Source organism: Psittacula echo (assembly GCF_963264785.1).
Source record: "Psittacula echo genome assembly, chromosome: 15".
Lineage (NCBI taxonomy): Eukaryota > Metazoa > Chordata > Aves > Psittaciformes > Psittacidae > Psittacula > Psittacula echo.
In genome coordinates, this window is record NC_137751.1 from 2,094,745 (window position 1) to 2,114,761 (window position 20,017).

The 20,017-nt window shown below is 40.0% G+C and overlaps 1 protein-coding gene across 4 annotated transcripts in view; it reads right to left on the reverse strand.

Moving 5' to 3' along the window:
- The window catches only part of BCAS3 (BCAS3 microtubule associated cell migration factor), a 363,502-nt gene that overhangs the window by 288,341 nt on the left and 55,144 nt on the right, over positions 1–20,017 (reverse strand). For all 4 annotated transcript variants that reach the window (XM_080629980.1, XM_080629979.1, XM_080629982.1 and 1 more), the window contains 3 exons: positions 19,891–19,967; positions 6,004–6,080; positions 4,169–4,252 (listed from right to left, as the gene is read on the reverse strand). In XM_080629980.1, coding sequence (XP_080486106.1) covers positions 4,169–4,252; positions 6,004–6,080; positions 19,891–19,967 — 238 coding nt within the window. The remainder of the gene's footprint in view (positions 1–4,168; positions 4,253–6,003; positions 6,081–19,890; positions 19,968–20,017) is intronic.

Sequence of the window (20,017 nt, forward strand, 5' to 3'; positions counted from 1 at the left end):
TTGCTAAATCACTTTACCACTATAGGATTAAAAGATATGGAGAAAGAATCAACTAAAGAAGTTATGAGGTGAGAAGAACTTGGTTTATAATTTGATGCTAGACATTTGACAGACCAAATACATTTTAAATGAAATAGGCTAAAGTTCGCACTGTCCCAGTTCCTTTGTCAATGATGGGAACCTGCCAATGCAAACTTCTTTATAAGTGAAAATATTTGATCCAGTTTCTCTTGTAAGCAACAATGCACATTGTGCACACACACAAGTTATTTGGATGCTCACATGTACGCTATCTACTTAAAAATAAGACTGTTCACATTCCTTCAAATAGAAAGCCGTATTTAATTAAAATAAACGTATGCACTCATACCTCATTTAATTGAAAAATAAGCAGAACTTTAATTAAACTAAAACGCATCATTCAGCGCCTGTTAAGTCTGTTCTGTTCCAACAAAGTTCTTCTGTTCTTTCGGTGACTAAACAATATTTTGTTCCTGTTTCTCGTAATAAACACATTTTACACAATTTATTTTGTTTACAAGTGAAAAATCTACAGAAAGCAGAAAGAGCTCCAAAAGATGTGCCCTGGTAGTCAGCAACATGGGGGGCTCGTGGTTAGTTTGAGCAAAGTGAGCACATGATTATAGATTCGTGTTCAAACTAAATGTTTGCTGAAAAGTTCATGCTTCACAAAGATGTTTCCTTTCCCTGCTCTTGCTGCAGGTTCTGAAAAGAGATAGGATAGGGAAGAAACCTCTTAGAAAATTCATCTTAAACAGCATGGCCAGTTTGATCACTCGGATACATTAGGATAGGGAAGGTCTGCGTGAGCACCCGTCAAACAGAGAGTGAGCTGCAGCATGACTCACACAGGGACATGATGAGAGCAAACCTCTCTTCAACGAGACATAGCAGGAAAAACAAGCATGGAGACACGAGAACATCTCTTCCTAATTCCCCTTCCTTGCTGCATCTAAGATGAACATAGATAATTATAACAACCAATTTTACATTTGGACACTTATTTCAAACTAGGCACCTGAGTGTTCTCCCATCACTGATACTGCTAAGTAATACTGGGGTTTATTCTGAAACACATCCTACAGCCTTTCGACTGTGTTCTTCAGGTACAGTGAAAAGAATCTTTACACTATGAGGAAGAATATTTTCACGGGTTTCAAACACATCTATTTCTCTCTTTGCTCAGGATTTGCCTGAATTGGAATCTTGACACATTTTCTACTTCCAGAAATTTTCTGCTTGCTCAAATTAAAGAAATTATCAGAGCCTTTTAGAATATGAACAGCCAGAAAGGCACCAGACAAATGTAAGGAAATGAAAATAAGAGATTGAGCCAGAAAAAATGCATGGGCTTTTCCAGCAACAGCAGAAAGTAATGCTCTTGCAAGACGCATCGATTCCATGTTCAAAACAAAGTCCTTCCAGAAAGTACCAAAGCAAATGGGAAGAAGACATAAAGGAATTCTTCAAAATGTCACCAGAATAACAAGAGTTTTGGCACCAGTAAACAACACACTCCAACATGGTCACAATTTTGACCTTGGTATTCGTTACTCAGGTAACAGGGAGCTTCTGAGTCTGAAGTTATTTGATTAAGAAATGTATTTGCTGCATCAACTACGGCACACAGCAGAACCCCACACTGAGGACAAACCCACCAGGACGTTCAAAACCATTTCTCATCAAAGGGAATACCACCAAAGTAAATATTCTGTACTGCCATGAGACCTTCTACAGAGGATCTGAAAGGTAATTCTCAAGAGTGACCCTCTTGAAATTACTCTTTTCTCTCAGCTTTATCTTTCTGCTTTATGTGAAGGTTCTTTCACTTCCTTCAATAAGAAACTGGAACCCAGAAAAAAGGCTGTAACCCAAGATAATCTGACAAAACAAGAACTTTTATGGAACCACTTCTGAACCAAAGAGCAGCAGTGCAAGGAACAGAAAAGGACATCCACTTTCAAAAAAGCTAAACCCTCTGCTGATCAAAGCAAATGAATTACAAGCCATTGCAGGCTGATAAGATATAACAGCACTAGAGGTTTATAAATGAAGACTTACTTAAGCAAGGAGTAAAGTTTATGGCGAGGCAATGAGATGAGCAAAAAGCAACAGATATCTGGAGTATATTAACTGCCAACAAGACAGTCAGCATTTCAGTTATCAGAGACAAAAACACGCTAGATAGTGAGCCAAGATTCAATGAAATCAGTAATAAATCAAACATTTCAGATTTACTATTACACACTCAGGTATAAATAACAAATTAACACAGTAAGGCTGAGATACACTCAAATATTTAAAAACTATATTAGTATTTATCTATTACAGCAACATCTAAGAGCCAGTAGCGAGCAAAAGCAATGTGCTATACAGAATACAAAGTACTATAGAGATTGTGTCCTTATGATAATCTGTTTTCCTAACTTTCACAACCACCTTATCTCTGTACAGAGGCCAACAATCTTTTCTTTCCTGTGACTATAACCACATTTTATCTTATTGATGCAAAGCACTACTTCGGTGTTTGCATACGTTCAGCTTAATGTGGGATTTTCTAGATGATGATCCTTGCCTAGTACTACTTAGCAGGTAAGGTCACCATCTTGGTCCTTACTGGCTTTAAAACCTAGTTATCCAGAGTCTTTAGGTCTAAAGACTATAAAAGATGTCCTCCTTTTTTAGATTTTTTTAGGCTGTTGAAACAGATTAAGCAGAATAGTGCTTAGTCTTCGATGCCGAATGGAATGCTCTGACAATCATTATATGATTTAAGAAAGCCTCGGCCTGTTTGTTCCTCTTCAGTTACGAGCAGGCTTGGCTCTGGCAGCACAGTGATCTGTTTGTAAGATTTTACCGCCTCTGACCAAAAGTGATCATGCCAAGCCAGTTGTTTTTTCAGACTTATCTGTGCTATAAAACCCATGTGATTGATGCCGAGATTGAAGGAGTTTGGGGAGACTTTCCCCTCCTGGTTTGTTTTTTTCCTGCTGGTGAAAGCACGCAAAGAGACAGAGCAAATTTCAGATGCCTTCAGCACAGCAGCAATTCATGCTCTCCTCAGCAATGTACAAAACTTGTGATTTTTCTCCTCCTCCAGCCACAATGAGATGGTGTCCAAAGCTATGCTAATAGAGTATGTTTGTTTTCATGTTTTGTTTTCACATGAGATACCATGCCCTGTGTCTCTCTGTGGGTTCTTCTAACTGTTGTTTTCTTCAGTGACGCTGAGCTTTCTGTTCTGCGCTGTCATTTAATTCCTATTATTAGATTTGTTTTGTTGTGCATATCAGAAATGAAAAGGCTGGTGGTTACACCGAAAGCTTGTAATCAGCACGAACTTTGCCAGACAGTGCCAAAACTCACTTTGTGACTGTGTGCCTGTGAAAAAGAAACTACTTGGCAAAATGTTGCAGGCAAGTCCTTAAGGAAAGGAGGAAGTTATGGGGATAGTAAAACAACAGTTCTGCATACTCTTTGGCTCACTTAAGATTTTTCCAAGCCATGGTCATCTTTTGATACTATAAAACCCCAGACATTTCTCTGAAAAGGGAGGGATATTATAATGTCATCTGAACGAAGAAACCTAGGCAGTGCAACCTATATGTAAACAGTCATTAATAAACTCTAACCTTCAAAGAAAGCTGCCAAGTAATTAATTAGTTCCAGTGCTGTGCTGTCATCCTTCGGAGAGATTAAAACACATAATGCTAGTGTGATTGAGTCCAAAAAGCACCAAGCACTTGCAAAGTCAGTTTTCCTGATGCTAAAAGTCTAATAATTCACAAGGCTGATTTCTAATCATGCAAGCTCATAATATTATCAACAGCCATTATGCAAAACCAGTTTACTATGATTTTCTATTAACAGGGGTCACTAATACAAATAGCTCCTTGTAATACATGAAATTTAAAACAGTCAGTTCAGAAGGACAGGAATACTTTGTGAAAAACAACAGCTACTCAGAGATCTGCAGGATCAGGACCACAGGCAAGCTGCTAATGGCAGCATGTTTCTTACTGTGTTTTCCTCTTGTGTGAATCGGGGCGGGGGGGGGGGGGGGCGATGACACACTGTACAATTCAGCAGGGAAACCTAATAATTATCGTACATGCTAACCTCTCCCAGCAGCAGATGATGTACTCACTTTGGCAGCACTAATGACTGTGGCAGTGTAAGACTGAATGTTGTCTCCACAGGCTCCACCACGGGATTGATGGCATCGGATCAGCTACAAGAAGAAAGACAGCAACCGAGTAACTACTATTAAACTACACAAAGCCATAACCCATTACTATAGCTCTTATTTATCATGTACAGTGGTGTGTTTTTTCCTACAAATAGCAAAAAGCCCTGCTGAGACGCTTAACCCCTTTTTATAATCTTCTGGGTGCCACCCAGACTGTCGCGTACTCAACTCCAGTTTTCAATTACAAGATGAGTAGTCACTAAGAATTCATAAACTTTGAAATGGTGGGATTTTTGGTCTGGCAGCAATACCACAAATAAATTTAAATAAATATAATCAGAAGCTTTAGCCATGTATATGTAACATTAAATATCAGACATTCTAAGAATCCGAGTGTGGCTTTTCCCTCCTTTCTATGACTAGCAAGCAAAGAAATGACGAAGGAAAATAGCTACTTTAAACTTCTCATCTAACAGAATGTACATGGGGTTTACTCTGTATTGCCTTTCTTCCAAATTAATATATCAAGACTCTTCTACCTGCCATCAACCCACCAAAATATTTTTTGCCTTTGAATCCTAAATAACAATAGAATCTGTGCTTCTGACTAAATAAAATGGCAAAAGACCCCTATTGTTGTTGTACACAGAACATGCTGCCCATTTAACTGTTTTAGCTAAAAGAAAATTAAATACTGCTGTAAGATGCTTTTATTTCGACAGACTTTCCTTTCCTGCTTATATTCATTATTTAAATAAAAACAGTTAAACTTGGGAGAAAGCAGAAGTCCACAGTGAATATACCTGTGAACACACAAGCCATTTAAATTCCTTTTGTGAGATAATCTTTTTGCTGATCAGTGGCTTATATATTTGGCAGCAGGACTTCTTTAAATTCCAGGCTGACTGGTTAAGTTTTACACAGAGCCACTTAGGCATGGCATTAAAGGAAAGGCAGGCCTGAATCTGGAGAGAAATCAGTTGTGCTTGAAAAGGTGTAACAATAAATACATTTCTCAAGTCTGCCTCTGATAATTTCTGATTCAGCTCTAGAAACAGCTGTTCCAGTCACAGGTGGAAGGGAGAAAGAACATCTCCTTTGAAATAAAGATCAAGCATTAGAAGCTGAGTTTAAAGTCTTCAAACACTTTAAGCTTTAAATACACCATCATTTCTCTGGCCTAGGGCTGGGTAAAAAGAGCGGCATTTTTTTTTTGCTTGGGATCTATTTTGTTGCCTTCAGAGGTAAGAAAAATTGTGACATTTTCATTTTTTTCCCTAACATTTCCAGCAAATACATTAAAAAGTACATTTGAATGCCATTTCCTAATCTACAAAGTGCATTGGCTTTGTTGTTTCAGAGAAACCCACCACCTCTGTCCGGACTCAGTTTCCCCAAGTAGAACTTAGGAATCCTCACTTGCTCACCTTTCAGAAGGGTCTATAATTAAGTGCTTTAAAATTTAAAATGAAATTGGGTTGACTATTGAGGGACCCCACTGAAAACACATGTTGAGAGCTGTCTTTTCTGCCTGTGCTACTTACGTATTTTTGCCTTCCAAGGTCATGAGCTTAAATCAAATGTGCAGAGTAAAGACGGGACATGTATGAATACCAAAGCACAGTGTGGGGCAAAGATCAGGTCTGCCATCGTTATGCAACTTCTCTTACAGATCATTTTTCTCACATAGCTGTTTTCTGAGACTTTTTCTTCCCCCCCCCCCCATAAATACAAACCCAGAATGGAACCTAGAACCAAAGAGAAGTATTCTTCCAAATGAAACCTTTCCTTACCTTATTTTCTGCATAAGCAAGCCAACGGCTTCCAAGTGCAACAGGGTTCATGTTTGGCCCTGGGCAAGGATAGCAGCCTGCAAAGTTTTAAAAGGCAACATTAAGAAATATCTTAATGACTTCTTACAAAGAATTTTATTTATTGCCAAGAAAACAAAAAGTCTAAACAAAAACCTTCCAATTGCCAATATCACTCAGTAAATGCTTGCATTTTTGTTCCTGAAGATAAGCCTGTGGTTAGACGAGCTATTTTGAACACTTAATTATGTGTAAATACTCGTTTCTCCTTATGTTTGCATTTTTTTAATGCCAATTTGATACAGCGGGTGAGGGGAATAATCAAGTTTGACTGGATTGGTTCTGTATCTTCTCATTTTAATTAACTTGACCTGACTGACATCTTTCTATTGGTCAACAGTTACAGTTCACTGCAAGCTCTTCCAGATTTTTGTGGTAAGAGAGGGTGTATTATGCTTTTGGTTTTGTTTCTAATAATTCTATAAGCAAGCCCTTAGCCTGTGAAGATACTTCCACAATTACTAAACTTTACCCAGTGAGAGAATTGGTAATTCCTTTAAAATCAATGACAAAGTTTCCGTTGTTCACCTGCTTTTCATTACCTTTACATTATCATTAAAACCAGATTTATACGTTAACACAGAATAGCAAATGATTTCTGAGGATTAAAAGGTGAAAATGCCTGTAATAGAAAGCTACTGAAAATAACTGCGAACAAAAATATGGCAGGGCTTAAAATGAATCAGGCCCATGTTAACTGCCATTTAAAATATTAAAGTCTGAATTAAAAAACTAAATGAATTTTTAAAAATCTCCCCAAAGAACAACCCAGAATTAACCGTTAATAGTAAAAACACAGAATTTGAAATTCTAGAAAACCATCAGATAATGCTTGAACAAAATGAAAAGCTTAAGTAAACTACAACTGGAAGTAGCATGGTGACCGTCACCCTAACTGCTGTTACTGTCCTATTTCCACGTCCTGTCTCCCCTTCTCTGTTTTTCATCATTTTAGATTAAGCAATTTCAGGTGGGTGGCTGCTTTCTCTGCATCAATCTGTAACCTTTGCCTGTGTTCAGCACTCAAATCCTACTATTTATCTGAATTTCTGTATTCCAGCCTTGGCACTGCAAACGCGCTGCGTGGCTCCAGCAGCCTGATTTCAGTGGTATCCCTTTGTCAAGGGAAGAGCCTGAAAGTTCAGATCCTGAAGCCCCAAAGATAAAGCCACAAAACTGTTTAGTGATTAGGGCCCTGATAACAAGATTTGAGCTTGAGCGTTCGAACTTCAAGTAGTAAACTTGGACCATGAGCTATGCGTGTAACATTTACTAGACTTAAATCCAGCCTGGTACACTAAAACATATATATATATATATGAAAAAAATACTGCATATGGGGGGGAGAATAGATGGAAGGAGGGGACTATCAAGCAAACGGTTAATCTCCGTTTTCATCAGTTCTTAGTCTAATACAAACAATGTAGTAATTCATATTCTCTCACTGGTTGGCCAAGAAACAAACTGTTTAAAAACATATAGACATGTGTGTCTAATATAAAGGAGCCCTGGTTGGCTGATCCTGCAGCAGAGGCCGAAGGAGCAGTGAGATCAGGCAAACAGCATTTTAGAACATGTACAACCAACAACTGCAATTTATCACCTAATGTACTACACTGCATTCTGAGAAGCAACATGAAGAAGATGCAACCAGCTATGCTTCTATTTCCTCAAGGCCTCTCACATTAGACTCTTGATACTCATCTGTCAACCACAGGGAAAAAAAGCAAACCTATTCACCACCTTCTTTTTCCAAGTATGAGGGTCTTTTCGCACACGTCCCAGAATAGTCCAGAAGATGCAGTGAGGACAACAGACTTTTCATTTAATGGCCTTATTTTAAATGCTTGCAAAACAGTGAGAAAGGCGTGCGGGAAGGTGGTTATTATAGCACATAGGTGTAAGTTTCAACTGGCATTTGGCAACACTGAAAGACCCATTTGAAAGCATTCTGTCGGGCACGTGCAGAAACAGCTGCTCTCCTGTTCCTGCTCACAAACATAAACAGCTATTTCATTTTTCTGAGTGGAGCAGCAAGGGTATTGCAAAACTTGAAAGATCACAGCAAGCTATTTCAAAGGTCATAAAGCAATGGAAGGAGAAAAGCAGCAATTCATCCAATTAAATCCATCTCAGGCCAGGAAAGCAAAACCAAGTGAGTATTCTGTAAGGCCTTATCGCTGCCTTGATCTCAGGAAGGAAAACGAATTCTGAAGAGATGATGCCACAATTGTTATTGCATTCCAGAAGTGCATAAAATGTGGGTAGCCAGAGCCTCTTAAGGAACAAAGCAAGCAAAAGAAGGTTGTAAATACAACCTTTGGTTGTAAATACAAACGTGTTCTTCCGATGACATTATAGATCAGGCCCAGTAAGGTTTTAATGCTGACTTCTGCTTCCGCAATTCTTAACTGGGTCAGTAAAGACATTCAGGTCCCCCAAACTTCATTTATTTCTTTCCTTTTATGCATGAAATATAGCATTAAAACCTGTCAGATGATAGCCCTTATCATATAACTCTCTGCAGTGACCTCTGAATCAGTCTCTTGATTTCCCAAACTCTGCAAGCAACTCGTAACATCCTCATGGCAGAAAACAAAGGAGTACCAGCATCAGATGCACTGTAGGGACAAAGCCCAAGCAATTCAACACTGCAAAACAAAATGCAACATCTTGCTTGGAAAATGGAGCTTTCTCAATTACTTCAGTGAAGTGAATTTAATGAAGACCTGCAAAAAGTATTATACTTCAAATAAAAATCAATCAAATCAAAGTCACTTAGAAAAACTGCAACTGGCCTCACCAAGCCTGCTCTACGTAGTTTGTTCCATGAACTGGACTCAGTCAATCAGACACAGCTCCACACACAAACCAGCCAATTCTAATAATAACCTCCACAGAGGTCAACAATTCAACGCGGTACTAAACTCTCTTCCCCGATACGAAGAACAGTGTAAAAAAGGAGCTATTTCCTCCCTTTCTTTTCTTTGCAAGTCTCTGCATTATGGAAACTTGCAGCAGCACAAGGATAAACAAAGGGTTATACTTTATGGGAAGGAAAAACAAATTGTTTTTCTGTTTTCCAAAAAACCATCTGGAGTCAGCAGAACATCATCTACCAGGCAAATGAAGAGACAGACCCAGCGTGACCCATCCAGCTCAGCCATCCAATCGTTACCAGCCTCACTCTCTTAAAGATTAACTTCCATCTCTACTAAAACTTCAAAACAACAGAGGAAAAATCCATTCTAAGCAATAACAGCAGCAACTTTAGCATGTTTACAATAGGAACGGACATAATGAGAATGCAGAACTAACTGTCAAGAAGACCAAAGTTTCCAAGTTTTAATGAAAGTATGGAGAGGTCATCCAAGAAAAGATCACCCAGGGAAAGTCCTTCCAAAAGTACAGCAAATCAAGCAAGTACTAAACAACATCTGATCTCAGAATAAGCTTTGCTGGGACTATCACCCACAAAAGCATAGGTGAAAACCTACTGAGTCCACAGTTACTCTCTCCCTCTGTGCTTTGCAGTGGCACACTGAGGAAATGCACCACTCCAAAGCTGTGAAAGGCAAATAGGAAAATGCTATTTTGAAAACCTGAATCAAAGTGCAAGCTTTTCTGCTGACCTGATTATGTTCCTATGCCCAAGAACTCCAACTAGTACTGGCCTGAGCAGCACTGATGAGTGAGAAATGAGCTCCAGGAACCCTCCAAACAGGGACCTGGATAGCAGCCGCAGATTTCACGGGCAGCACTCAGTAACTCACGTTCTGTGCTTTGGATTTCCCATTTCCAAAATGCAAGTGTTCCCTACATCAAACCAGCACTGTAGGTAAATTCTTTAGCTTTTCCCCCCTCCACCCTTCTTTTAATAACCTTAGTTATAAAATTATAATCTGAAATAAACACATAGTTTGCAATTAACCGGACTCAAAGATGGGTTTATCTTACTTGTTGCTGTGCTGACTTCATATATTTGGTTTTACTGAGAATACAGGAATCCTAGAAGTTACTTAAAGCTCTCCAAAAAGCTATGGAAATATTTGCTTCCTGAGTGAGCAAACAGAAAGCATGTTTATTTTACATTACATTTCAATTACCTTTATGAAAACCTCTACCACCCTTTGGAGATTCATATCAACACGCCCATAATAAAGCAAATCATCTCCTCTGCTCATCTCTGAAAATTCACACAAATACCCTCTTTTCTGACATGGGTCTTCCCATTGGGCTGTGCTCCTACACAAAACGAAGGCTTCGGTCTTTTTCTTACATTGTTTTCAGGAAGCTCATCCTCTAGCCTCAGTAACGGCTGTGTGAATGCACAGACAGCAGCCAAGAAGAGAAAAGCAACACATTCCTCCCACTTAGCTTTTAAACAAACAGCGCATTGGGAAAATACTGTTAAGAGGCACAGGGCCATTAAAAGTCATTTCCGCTATAACACAGATTAAGCCAATGAATCACAAAACATGCCACTATTAGAACTTGAACTGTTTCTACTGGGGCAACTCTTCATCAAGCTCCGCAGCTTTCATGAGAGAAAAAGCTGAAAAATATACACATACATATATAAGCCCATATATAAACCCAAAAGCCAGTGTGGAATGGAGAGTTGGGGGCTAAACACTGCAGGGATTCCCAATATCCATAAAAACTTGGCAGTTTGCTACTTCACATCTGTCCTGGTTTAGCAGTAGCAGTCATTTTTTCTACTGGTGCAGTGCTGTGTTTTGACTTTCGACCTGGGAATAATACTGATAAAGCCGATGTTTTCAGTTGCTGGTCAGAATGTTTACCCTGACCAAGGACTTTGTGAGTCTCATGCTCTGCCAGGGAGGAGGAGAAGCCGGGAGGAAGCAGGGACAGGACACCTGACCCAAACTAACCAAAGAGGTATTCCATACCACAGCACGTCATGCCCAGGAGGTAGAATGGAGAGGGCCAGGAAGGGCTGGATCACTGCAGGGTGGGGTGAGGTACCAGTTGGTGAGCGGTTGTATTCTCTTCCTTGTTATTTCCTTTATCATTATTATTATTGGTGGTAGCAGTAGTGATTTGTGTTATACCTTAGTTATTAAACTGTTCTTATCTCAACCCGTGGGAGCTGCATTCTTTTGATTCTCCTCCCCGTCCCTCCAGAAGCGGAGGGAAGAAAGGTGGGGGGGGAAGTGGACTGCATGGTTCTGATTTACGGCCTGGGCTTAAACCACGACAACATCCAAGCATAAAGCCTTTGGAATCCCACAGGCAATTAAAAGCCTATGGGCATCCAAGCTTTCAACACCTCAGTTCTTCAGAAGGACCAGAGCTGTGCATCTGTCATCCACGATACTATGACAAGTCCAATCAAGATCTTTGGATATGTTCTATGCAAGTGCCCTTCTCATTCATGAAGTATGGATAATGTATGTGCTCCAAGGGACTCTGCTTACATATAAAATAGAATACCTAGCAACATGATTTGTTTAAATAAAACACATAAGGCAGCTTTTGGAACAAAAAGGAATTAAAAAGAGCAGCTTTTACTAACAATTTACCCCAAAAGTGAGCACTATCATAATTAAGGCTGTAATTTTTTCACGTAGTCCTTCTTCAGAAACATCCTGCACATCCTGAACGGCTCTGGTAATGAAGAGCTAAAGACTTGCTTCTCATGGCAAAGTATTCAGATCTAAAAATGCACTAGAAGGCCACTCTAGAAAAACCTGAGGTGAACAGTCAGACTTTGAGCTAAGTCAGAACTCATTTGCAGTTGACGTAACGATGACCTTGTGATTGAATACGGCTCCTTACCCAGAGCACAACTCTCTTTCCCGCTCAGACCTCACTCGAACGCACTGTAAAATGACATGCAGGAAACTGTTGCAAACTGATGTGGGAATGAATAAAGCTAAGGGAATGAAAAGCCAAATCAGAAGCATTAGAACAACATTGCTTTGCTGCAAACACATCCCAACGTGCTTAAAACACTACCGGCTGCTTTGTAACTTCATGATGCATTGTAAGAACTCTTATTCTCTACACCTAAAACATAAAAATCTGTCTGTGATATCTGCCAGGCTTTCACCCCTCCATCTTGACTTTGGTTTTACTTTTTAATGAACACCATTTCTGGAAGCTCTTTTCCGTCTTCCCCACCCCTTCCAGTGGGGAAAACCTCCTTTTTCTGGAATTTTCACAGATTTCTTTTCCTCAGTTCTCTCTGATTCCCTCTACACTGATACATACTCATCCTTCCTTTGGTATCAGTTTTAATTATTATTTATTATATCTTTTCAAATGGATATTCCACACCTTGTATTTGTAAGGAACGCACATCAAAATAAATCAGTTTTATTTCAAGCTACTTCTCTGTGTGAGTGCTTATACAATATATGGGTACGGGCACTATTAGCATAAAACCTTAAGATTCTGTCTCTAATCCCAAACCATGGAAGAAATTGCATCTTTTTTGAGTATGGTAACACTGGGGTAGGACACAGTCAGCAAACCCAAGGAATGCTGGTAAAGGCAGAGATCTCCAAGGCCAACCTATATCCTAAGGCAAAACTATATGAAACCTTACTGAGCAAGCAGATTATTGGATCAACAAAGATTCTTCTGTTTCAGCATGTGAAGAGATTCACTAAAGATGCCATCGGCCATCTTAAGTGTAGAGTGTTTTTAAACACAGTTTTCTGAGGAAACTCTAAAATGTGTAACTCTCTTCAACCAGAATTATTTGCCTTTAATAACTTGAGCTATTTGCCAAGTAGCACTGCAAAAACCTGTGAAGAACTGCCATTTTGTGGGGGTATTTTAAATAGAAGGCTACAATAAGCCACTAAAGCTATGCTGCTTCTCAGTCACTCGATGTAGCTTATAACCAATTCGCAGTTTTTTCTGGATCTTATGAAATATACAGCACTCCATAGTAATGAAATTACAAAACTACATTCTTAAGTCTTGTGATCCAAAGCAGCCAGAAAGCAGATTCATGACAGAGAGCACAAAAAGGGAATATACAATAAATAATGGGTAGAGTGATGCTGTTGTTGCAAAAGCATTGTTTATTCCAAGGAAAACAAATCACATAAGTTGTTTCATCTAATATTTTTTGTTGGTCCTTTTGGGGGTGTTTTTCTTACATCACCAAGCAAACTGAATTTATTTGTTTATAAACTGTATGAAGTAATAATGTTTATAAATTCCTCTGGGTTCCTTCTAGATGAAAGGCTCTATGTAAATGTTATTACTCTCACACTGTCACATACTTTCCAAAACTCTTCTATTGTTCTTGTACTTCCTTCTGTTTAAGTATCACCCATAAAAACTGAGCAAAAAAAGAGCAAACCAGCAGGATGCACCCTACTGTGAAATCACGTTTGCCATCCCGGGCATTCTTCTCTTTTCAAATCACAGTGGCATTATTGCTACCTAAAACACTGACCAAAAAAAATCTAAAAATAAAGTGAAAAAGTAAAGCCGCAAATGCTACATGCTGGAGAGGGACTTTTTACAAGGGCAGGTACTGACAGGACAAGGGGGAATGGCTTCAACCTAACAGGGGGGAGACTGAGATGAGCTCTTAGGCAGAAGCTCTTCCCTGTGAGGGTGCTGAGGCGCTGGCACAGGGTGCCCAGAGAAGCTGTGGCTGCCCCATCCCTGGCAGTGCTCAAGGCCAGGTTGGACACAGGGGCTTGGAGCACCCTGCTCCAGTGGAAGGGGTCCCTGCCCGTGGCAGGGGTTGGAGCTGGAGGAGCTTTAAGGACCCTTCCGACCAAAGTGACTGTGTGATTCTATGATATACCATCATCACCCACCTTTACAGGGCAATACTCATAATACATGTCACGTTCACAACAGACCCAGCACTGCTATGAGTCGCATCTTGCGTTATGCTGGATCAGAAGAACAAAATTCCTTCACACGAGGAATTTAACCACAGATGTAATTTTTTAATCATTAATATCATTATTACCATTGCTATTATTATTGTTACTGCTACTATTGTTATTACTACGGAGACCTCCTTTCCCTGCCAATTCTATCATGGCAGTTTTAAGTATTTTACTGTTATTCTACAGATCTGAGACCAATACCAGAGCTGGACTAAAAATATCTGTTCATTAGGCTTGGTTGTTTAATTTAGTACAAATCTGACTGATTGCAGGACAAACTATTTTAATGTCAGCTTTACTTTCTTTTTTTGTCCAGAGAATTGGTCAGCAATAGATAATAATGTTACTATAGAGGCTGTTGTTTCTCTACAGGGCAATGTGAAAAGTGGCATGGTTTGGCCTTTAAGGATTTGGGTGCTTTAGATAAAAAAAACTTAGAAACAAACAGCTCTTCCTGTTCTACAGATAGTTTTTAAGCTGTCAAAAGCAGGAGATACGACAGATATGATACTCTGCTCTCGTGAGACCTCACTTGGAGCATTGTGTGCAGTTCTGGTGTCCTCAACATAACAAGGACATGGAACTGTTGGAACAAGTCCAGAGGAGGCCACGAGGATGATCAGGGGACTGGAGCATCTCCCATATGGAGACAGGCTGAGAAAGTTGGGGCTGTTCAGCCTGGAGAAGAGAAGCTGCGTGGAGACCTCATAGCAGCCTTCCAGTATCTGAAGGGGGCCTACAAGGATGCTGGGGAGGGACTCTTCATCAGGGACTGTAGTGACAGGACAAGGGGTAAAGGGCTCAAACAGGGGAAGTTTAGACTGGATCTAAGGAAGAAATTCTTTACTGAGAGGGTGGTGAGGCACTGGAATGGGTTGCCCAGGGAGGTTGTGAATGCTCCATCCCTGGCGGTGTTCAAGGCCAGGTTGGATGAGGCCTTGGGTGCCATGGTTTAGTGTGAGGTGTCCGTGCCCATGGCAGGGGGGTTGGAACTGGATGATCTTAAGGTCCTTTCCAACCCTAACTATTCTATGATTCTATGATCTTGGGTACCAATGCCTGCTTTCTGTCTTTACACTCTTTTTCTGTTGCATTTACACTTTCCTGCAATATAGCAAAAACCACCCTGTAAGCAACAAAGACATTTGCTTCCATAAACCCACCCCACTGCCCTAAAGACCTTTCCAAGAAGTATTTCAGCATTATCCCGTAACAGTGATGCACTGATTCCCACATTCAGGGGAAAACGCTCTTATAAATAATGATGGTAAAAAATAAAAGCAAGACCAAATCAACTTTCCTCTGGGAAGGCAGTTACACATTACACGAAGGGGTACATGTTCAAATATCTATGTATGTTTGAGTACATAAACGCTGCTTATATACAATTCACAGCAACGTGCTTGGCTTCTCTTCACTGATAAAACTGTGAATCAGGAGCTCACTTCCCACCTGCCTTAAGGAGTTTAGATCTAAACTGAAGAGTCTCTCTCCACAGCCACAGGAATCCTATCAATTACTGTACCATGTGGGATAGCCAGGATAAATGCCACAGCTCACAGCTGAGAAGGGAAACACAAACAGATCTCCTTGAAGAATGTAACTCTTGAGGCACTAAAAACCTTTTCATAAGACATCCAGTGTTTTCACTTCAAAGTAAAGAGATCAAACTGCTCCCTGTGTGCCGATCAGGGAAAAGGAATTCTAACAGAGCCAACGAGAACGTCCAAAACAGCCTAGATGATTTCCAGATCAGACCTGTGACAAACTGCAACCACTGTATTATTTCTCATGTGTTATTATCAGTGAAAACAGGAATACCAGATCCAAATTGCAGATTAGACTATTAAACACTGTTTGGTTTGGGGTTCTTTATTCATTTCAAGAGGTGCAGGTAGGGTGCCTATAACATACAGTGAATAATTTTTGGTGGTCAGGCAAGTCTTTTGAGACTTTATATACAATAAAATACTCTGACTAAAATCTGGAAAATTACCTCTTAAGGCTCTAGCTGTACAGCATCAATAGAAATGTGGTGCCAGCTAATGGCTGCAATAACTGTCTTCATCCCTAGAGAATAATGGATGGAGAATATATCAATATGAGGAGTGGAAGGGCCAGAGAAACTGAGCAGGCACTAGTTATTGGACACAAAGATAATGCCACATGCATGATGTTATCTGTGATAATCTTTACTTAGGGCCCAGGGGGTGGGAGGGATATTCTTACAGCGAAGAAAGTATCCATCAGGCCATACTCATAATCATCAACGTTCCACTAAGTAAGCATTTTTGGAGAAGGGTGGAGGGAGCACTGATGTAATAGAAATCAATGAAATTCAGCTTTTCTGCATCTATTGTGTAAAGCAAAGTAGGGGAAAAAAAGCCAGTACATCACTTTCGTTTCTGATTGTTCAGTCATATGAAGTAGTTGAAAAAGGCTCTGAAGGAAATCTTAAGTGAACCACAATAAAACCCTCAACTATTTTCAAACTCTGTTTCAAATCCACACCTGGACATTCACAGCTACCAAAGGAAATACGTTCTTGAAGCATCAAGTGAATTGTTCTTACTTTGGCCGCATGAGCACTTAAAACAGTGCAGGATGTGAAATCACTGTTTGGCTTTATCTTCCCCTTGATGCAAGTCCTTTCTTAACGAAACAGCATTGGCTCCAAGCATAGGCCCAGTAGAGAACAGAGTGAGAGCTACTGCCCTGAGTTCTTTGCAGACTGGTGCCGTGCCTTTCCTTAGCAGACATTTAAAACTACACTGAGGAGGTTATAGGACATCCTGGTCTTTTTTCCATAATATCTACAGTATGTTTTTCCTGCAAGTTTAAGCACCTGCCTTAAATTCCCACACCAAGACTGGAGCACCTGTACACTGAGGTTGTGTTACAAAAGGCACACATAAAAAGTGCTGGCTTTCTGCCATTCAAGTCAAATGAGCGCATTTCCATCTAATCACATGTAGGAAAAGGCAACATTAGTACTGTGTCAAATTTGCTCAAGAAAACTCAGGAAATGCAGGAGTTAAACATTCTAACAGCAGCACAAACTTGACCATGTTCTACATCCTGAATATTTTATGGTATATTTATTACAACAATATATTAAGCTACGCATTGAACCACAAAAACAAAAACAGAAAGACAAATACCACTCATGTGCAACACAGCTGCATTAGCATTTCTGAGGAACACCGAACCTCACAAATCCTGACGCTGTTTTGAATAGCAAATTCTGCATTCAGTTTCTATGTATAAATAGGCAAGAAAACGGACTACAGCTTTTGATTAATTCTGTTTGCCTTTTAGCTGCCTCAGTGAGGTTCTGACGCTCCACCCCACTTGGTTGGTATGGAGGGAAGATGTGATTTCCACATCATCACCGAATCTCCTTGGAAAAAGATTTTCCTTTTCCACACCGTGGCTTACACAGTAACAGAAATGTCTTCCAGGAGCCAGCGATTCTCAGTTAATATTTTTGACCTCTTATGCCATCACTTCTGACCAAAAGCAGTCACATAACACACCTGAGAATCTTCTTCAGGGTGAAAGAACTCCCTGGGCAGGCAGCGACATTCTTACTGCCACTGGCCAGCTGCACCAGGATGGGTCCAGACACAATGCTGGCTGACTGTCATGCAGAGCAGGGATGCTCCAATACTAGAAACAAGGAGCCCTATCAGGTCTTTTGCCAAGCTTCCTTTTCAGGGATTTCTGCCTTTTAAACTGATTCTGCAATTTCTGCAGTTTAAACTGATAATGCCCTTTCCCAAATCATACTTTAAAACAAGGCAGCAAAAGTTGCTGGCCAGTTTGCTGACTATCAAAAATCTATGCAGTTAACTAGGTAGCTCATTTACATCAAATTTCAAACACATCAGAGTACCTTAAGCTTTTAAAGATAAACTCTTAGGTCAAAGATTTCAGCACATATGAAACCTGAAAGCTTAGACAAAAGCTTTACTGCAGCCTTCAACATGCCAGAGCATAACACCCTCTTGATAGCATAAGCTATTAAGTGAAACAACTAAGCTTCAAAATCCTCAGGACAGCTATTCACCAGCACAGGCCCAAGAAACTCGTTCATCTAGGGAAAAACCCCACATCTTCATGCCCAGTCCCACCCCACAGGCAAGCTGGGGGGGTGACAGGGAAAGGGCTGTGGTGGCAGCAGCTCCAACTGCTTGTCAGGTCCCACAGCTTTCCAGAATACCCCAGTACAAAACAAGGGGTGTCTTTAACCCAGCTTTGGAACCCCAGAACTATGAGAACATCTTGAGTTTCTTGTATAAAAGCATAACACAGCTGGAAAAATACTCTGTGAAGAGTGACAAGTCAGGAGTCTGGATATTCAAATAATTTGGGAAGTATCTCCAAAAGCTTTATTTTATCCTCTTTCAATTCCACTGCTGTTCCACAAAAATGCACTGCAAATCGAACGTTATGGTGAGGAACAGGATACTCCTGCTTCTCAAAATACAGCTCAGTGGATTTATGCTCAAAACCAAATTGCAGTATCTTTAGAAAAACCCAACAAAACAACCCCAACCAGTAACTGAAATTAGAAAAGCACAAGAATTGTCAAAGTAAACACTTCATTGAGTCTTCTATGTTGATTTTTTATCTAAAATAAAGCAAGGCTTGTACCCTAATTCTCTCTGGTGGAATAAAAAGGAGTGAGGACACAAACAAGTCTTTTCCCATTTGCCTTCCTTCACTGAGCTCTGGCAGATTTCTAGTACCCTACAGCCATGTATAGGAAGAAACTGACACCTATTGGCAACTTTAATATTACTGCAGAAAGCTGCTTCAAGCTGTTAAAAAGAAACAGCTTCTTGTAACTAGATGTTTCATTAAATATACAGATAATAGAGAAAGCTAACTTAGAACTTTTCCAGATGCAACTGAAAACGCATCCAGAAAGTTTAAGATTCTCCTTTTAACAATAAAACTCTGATCTTTCTAAAGTAGACTATGATCCCTCCATAATCTATAGATTTTAAGAGGCTATTCTAATCCATAAGCAGTAACAATAGTCACTAACTGCTTGAAAAATAAACTACTCTTTTTTCGGGGGGGGTGAATACTTCCTTGCTGTTCAGCATTACAACACACACTGTCTTGGGAGCAGGCAAATGACATCCTAATCCTAACCAAATCCTGAGAGAGAGCAGAGCACAAGCAACAGAAAACACCCATTTTTCTCAACTAACACATCGATTACTGTGTTACAGATGTTGAAGGAGCAAAAGGACATGTAGGGTAGATGAACAGCTTTTGGTTAGAACCTTACCCACTACAATCAATTGCCTTCTATTGAGGGGCAAGTTGAAGAGTACGGAGGGTAAGGGGAGCCTGAGCAAACAGTTGCTTCATGCTCAGGACGTGAAAGCATCTGCAGGCAAGTAGCTGTGTATAGTTTTTCTACTACAATACTTTACTGGTTTGCTTGAGCTTGGGGGCCTGCTAAAGCAAGGACATGTTAAAAAAATAATGTACCTGAGCCTAAGGAACAACACAAAAACGAAAAGCAGGCAGATTGCCATTGACGTGTGTTCTAACTGCTGCTTATGCACACAACCTGAAACTCAAAACCTGACCGTTTTGCACATATTTGCGCAAAATGAGCAGAAGACTTTTTCAGCTACCTATGGATGTCTGCGTAGGTGCTCTTCACACCAGTAAGAAGCTTTTTACAGCAACAACACATATGCAAAAGAGCCAAAGATTCACGAAGTAACATCTGGGAAGTTTCTGGAAGCGACAGATTTCCTGAAGCTCCAAACGGAGTCATGGGGACCTGCTCTGAGGATTTAGAAATCTTAGAAAAAGATAACTGAAATTTAAACCCCATCTATTTTCTCCCACTTCATCAGAAGAACAAAGAGACTGAACCCAATTAGATACATACTTGTAACGAAGAATTTTTTGGTGAAAGTACAGCTGTCGAAGGCGGCGATTTTCTCTTGCAGGACTACAACAAGTATCCTGAAAACACAGAAATGGAATGCGTACTTTAAACATTAAATGCATTGGTT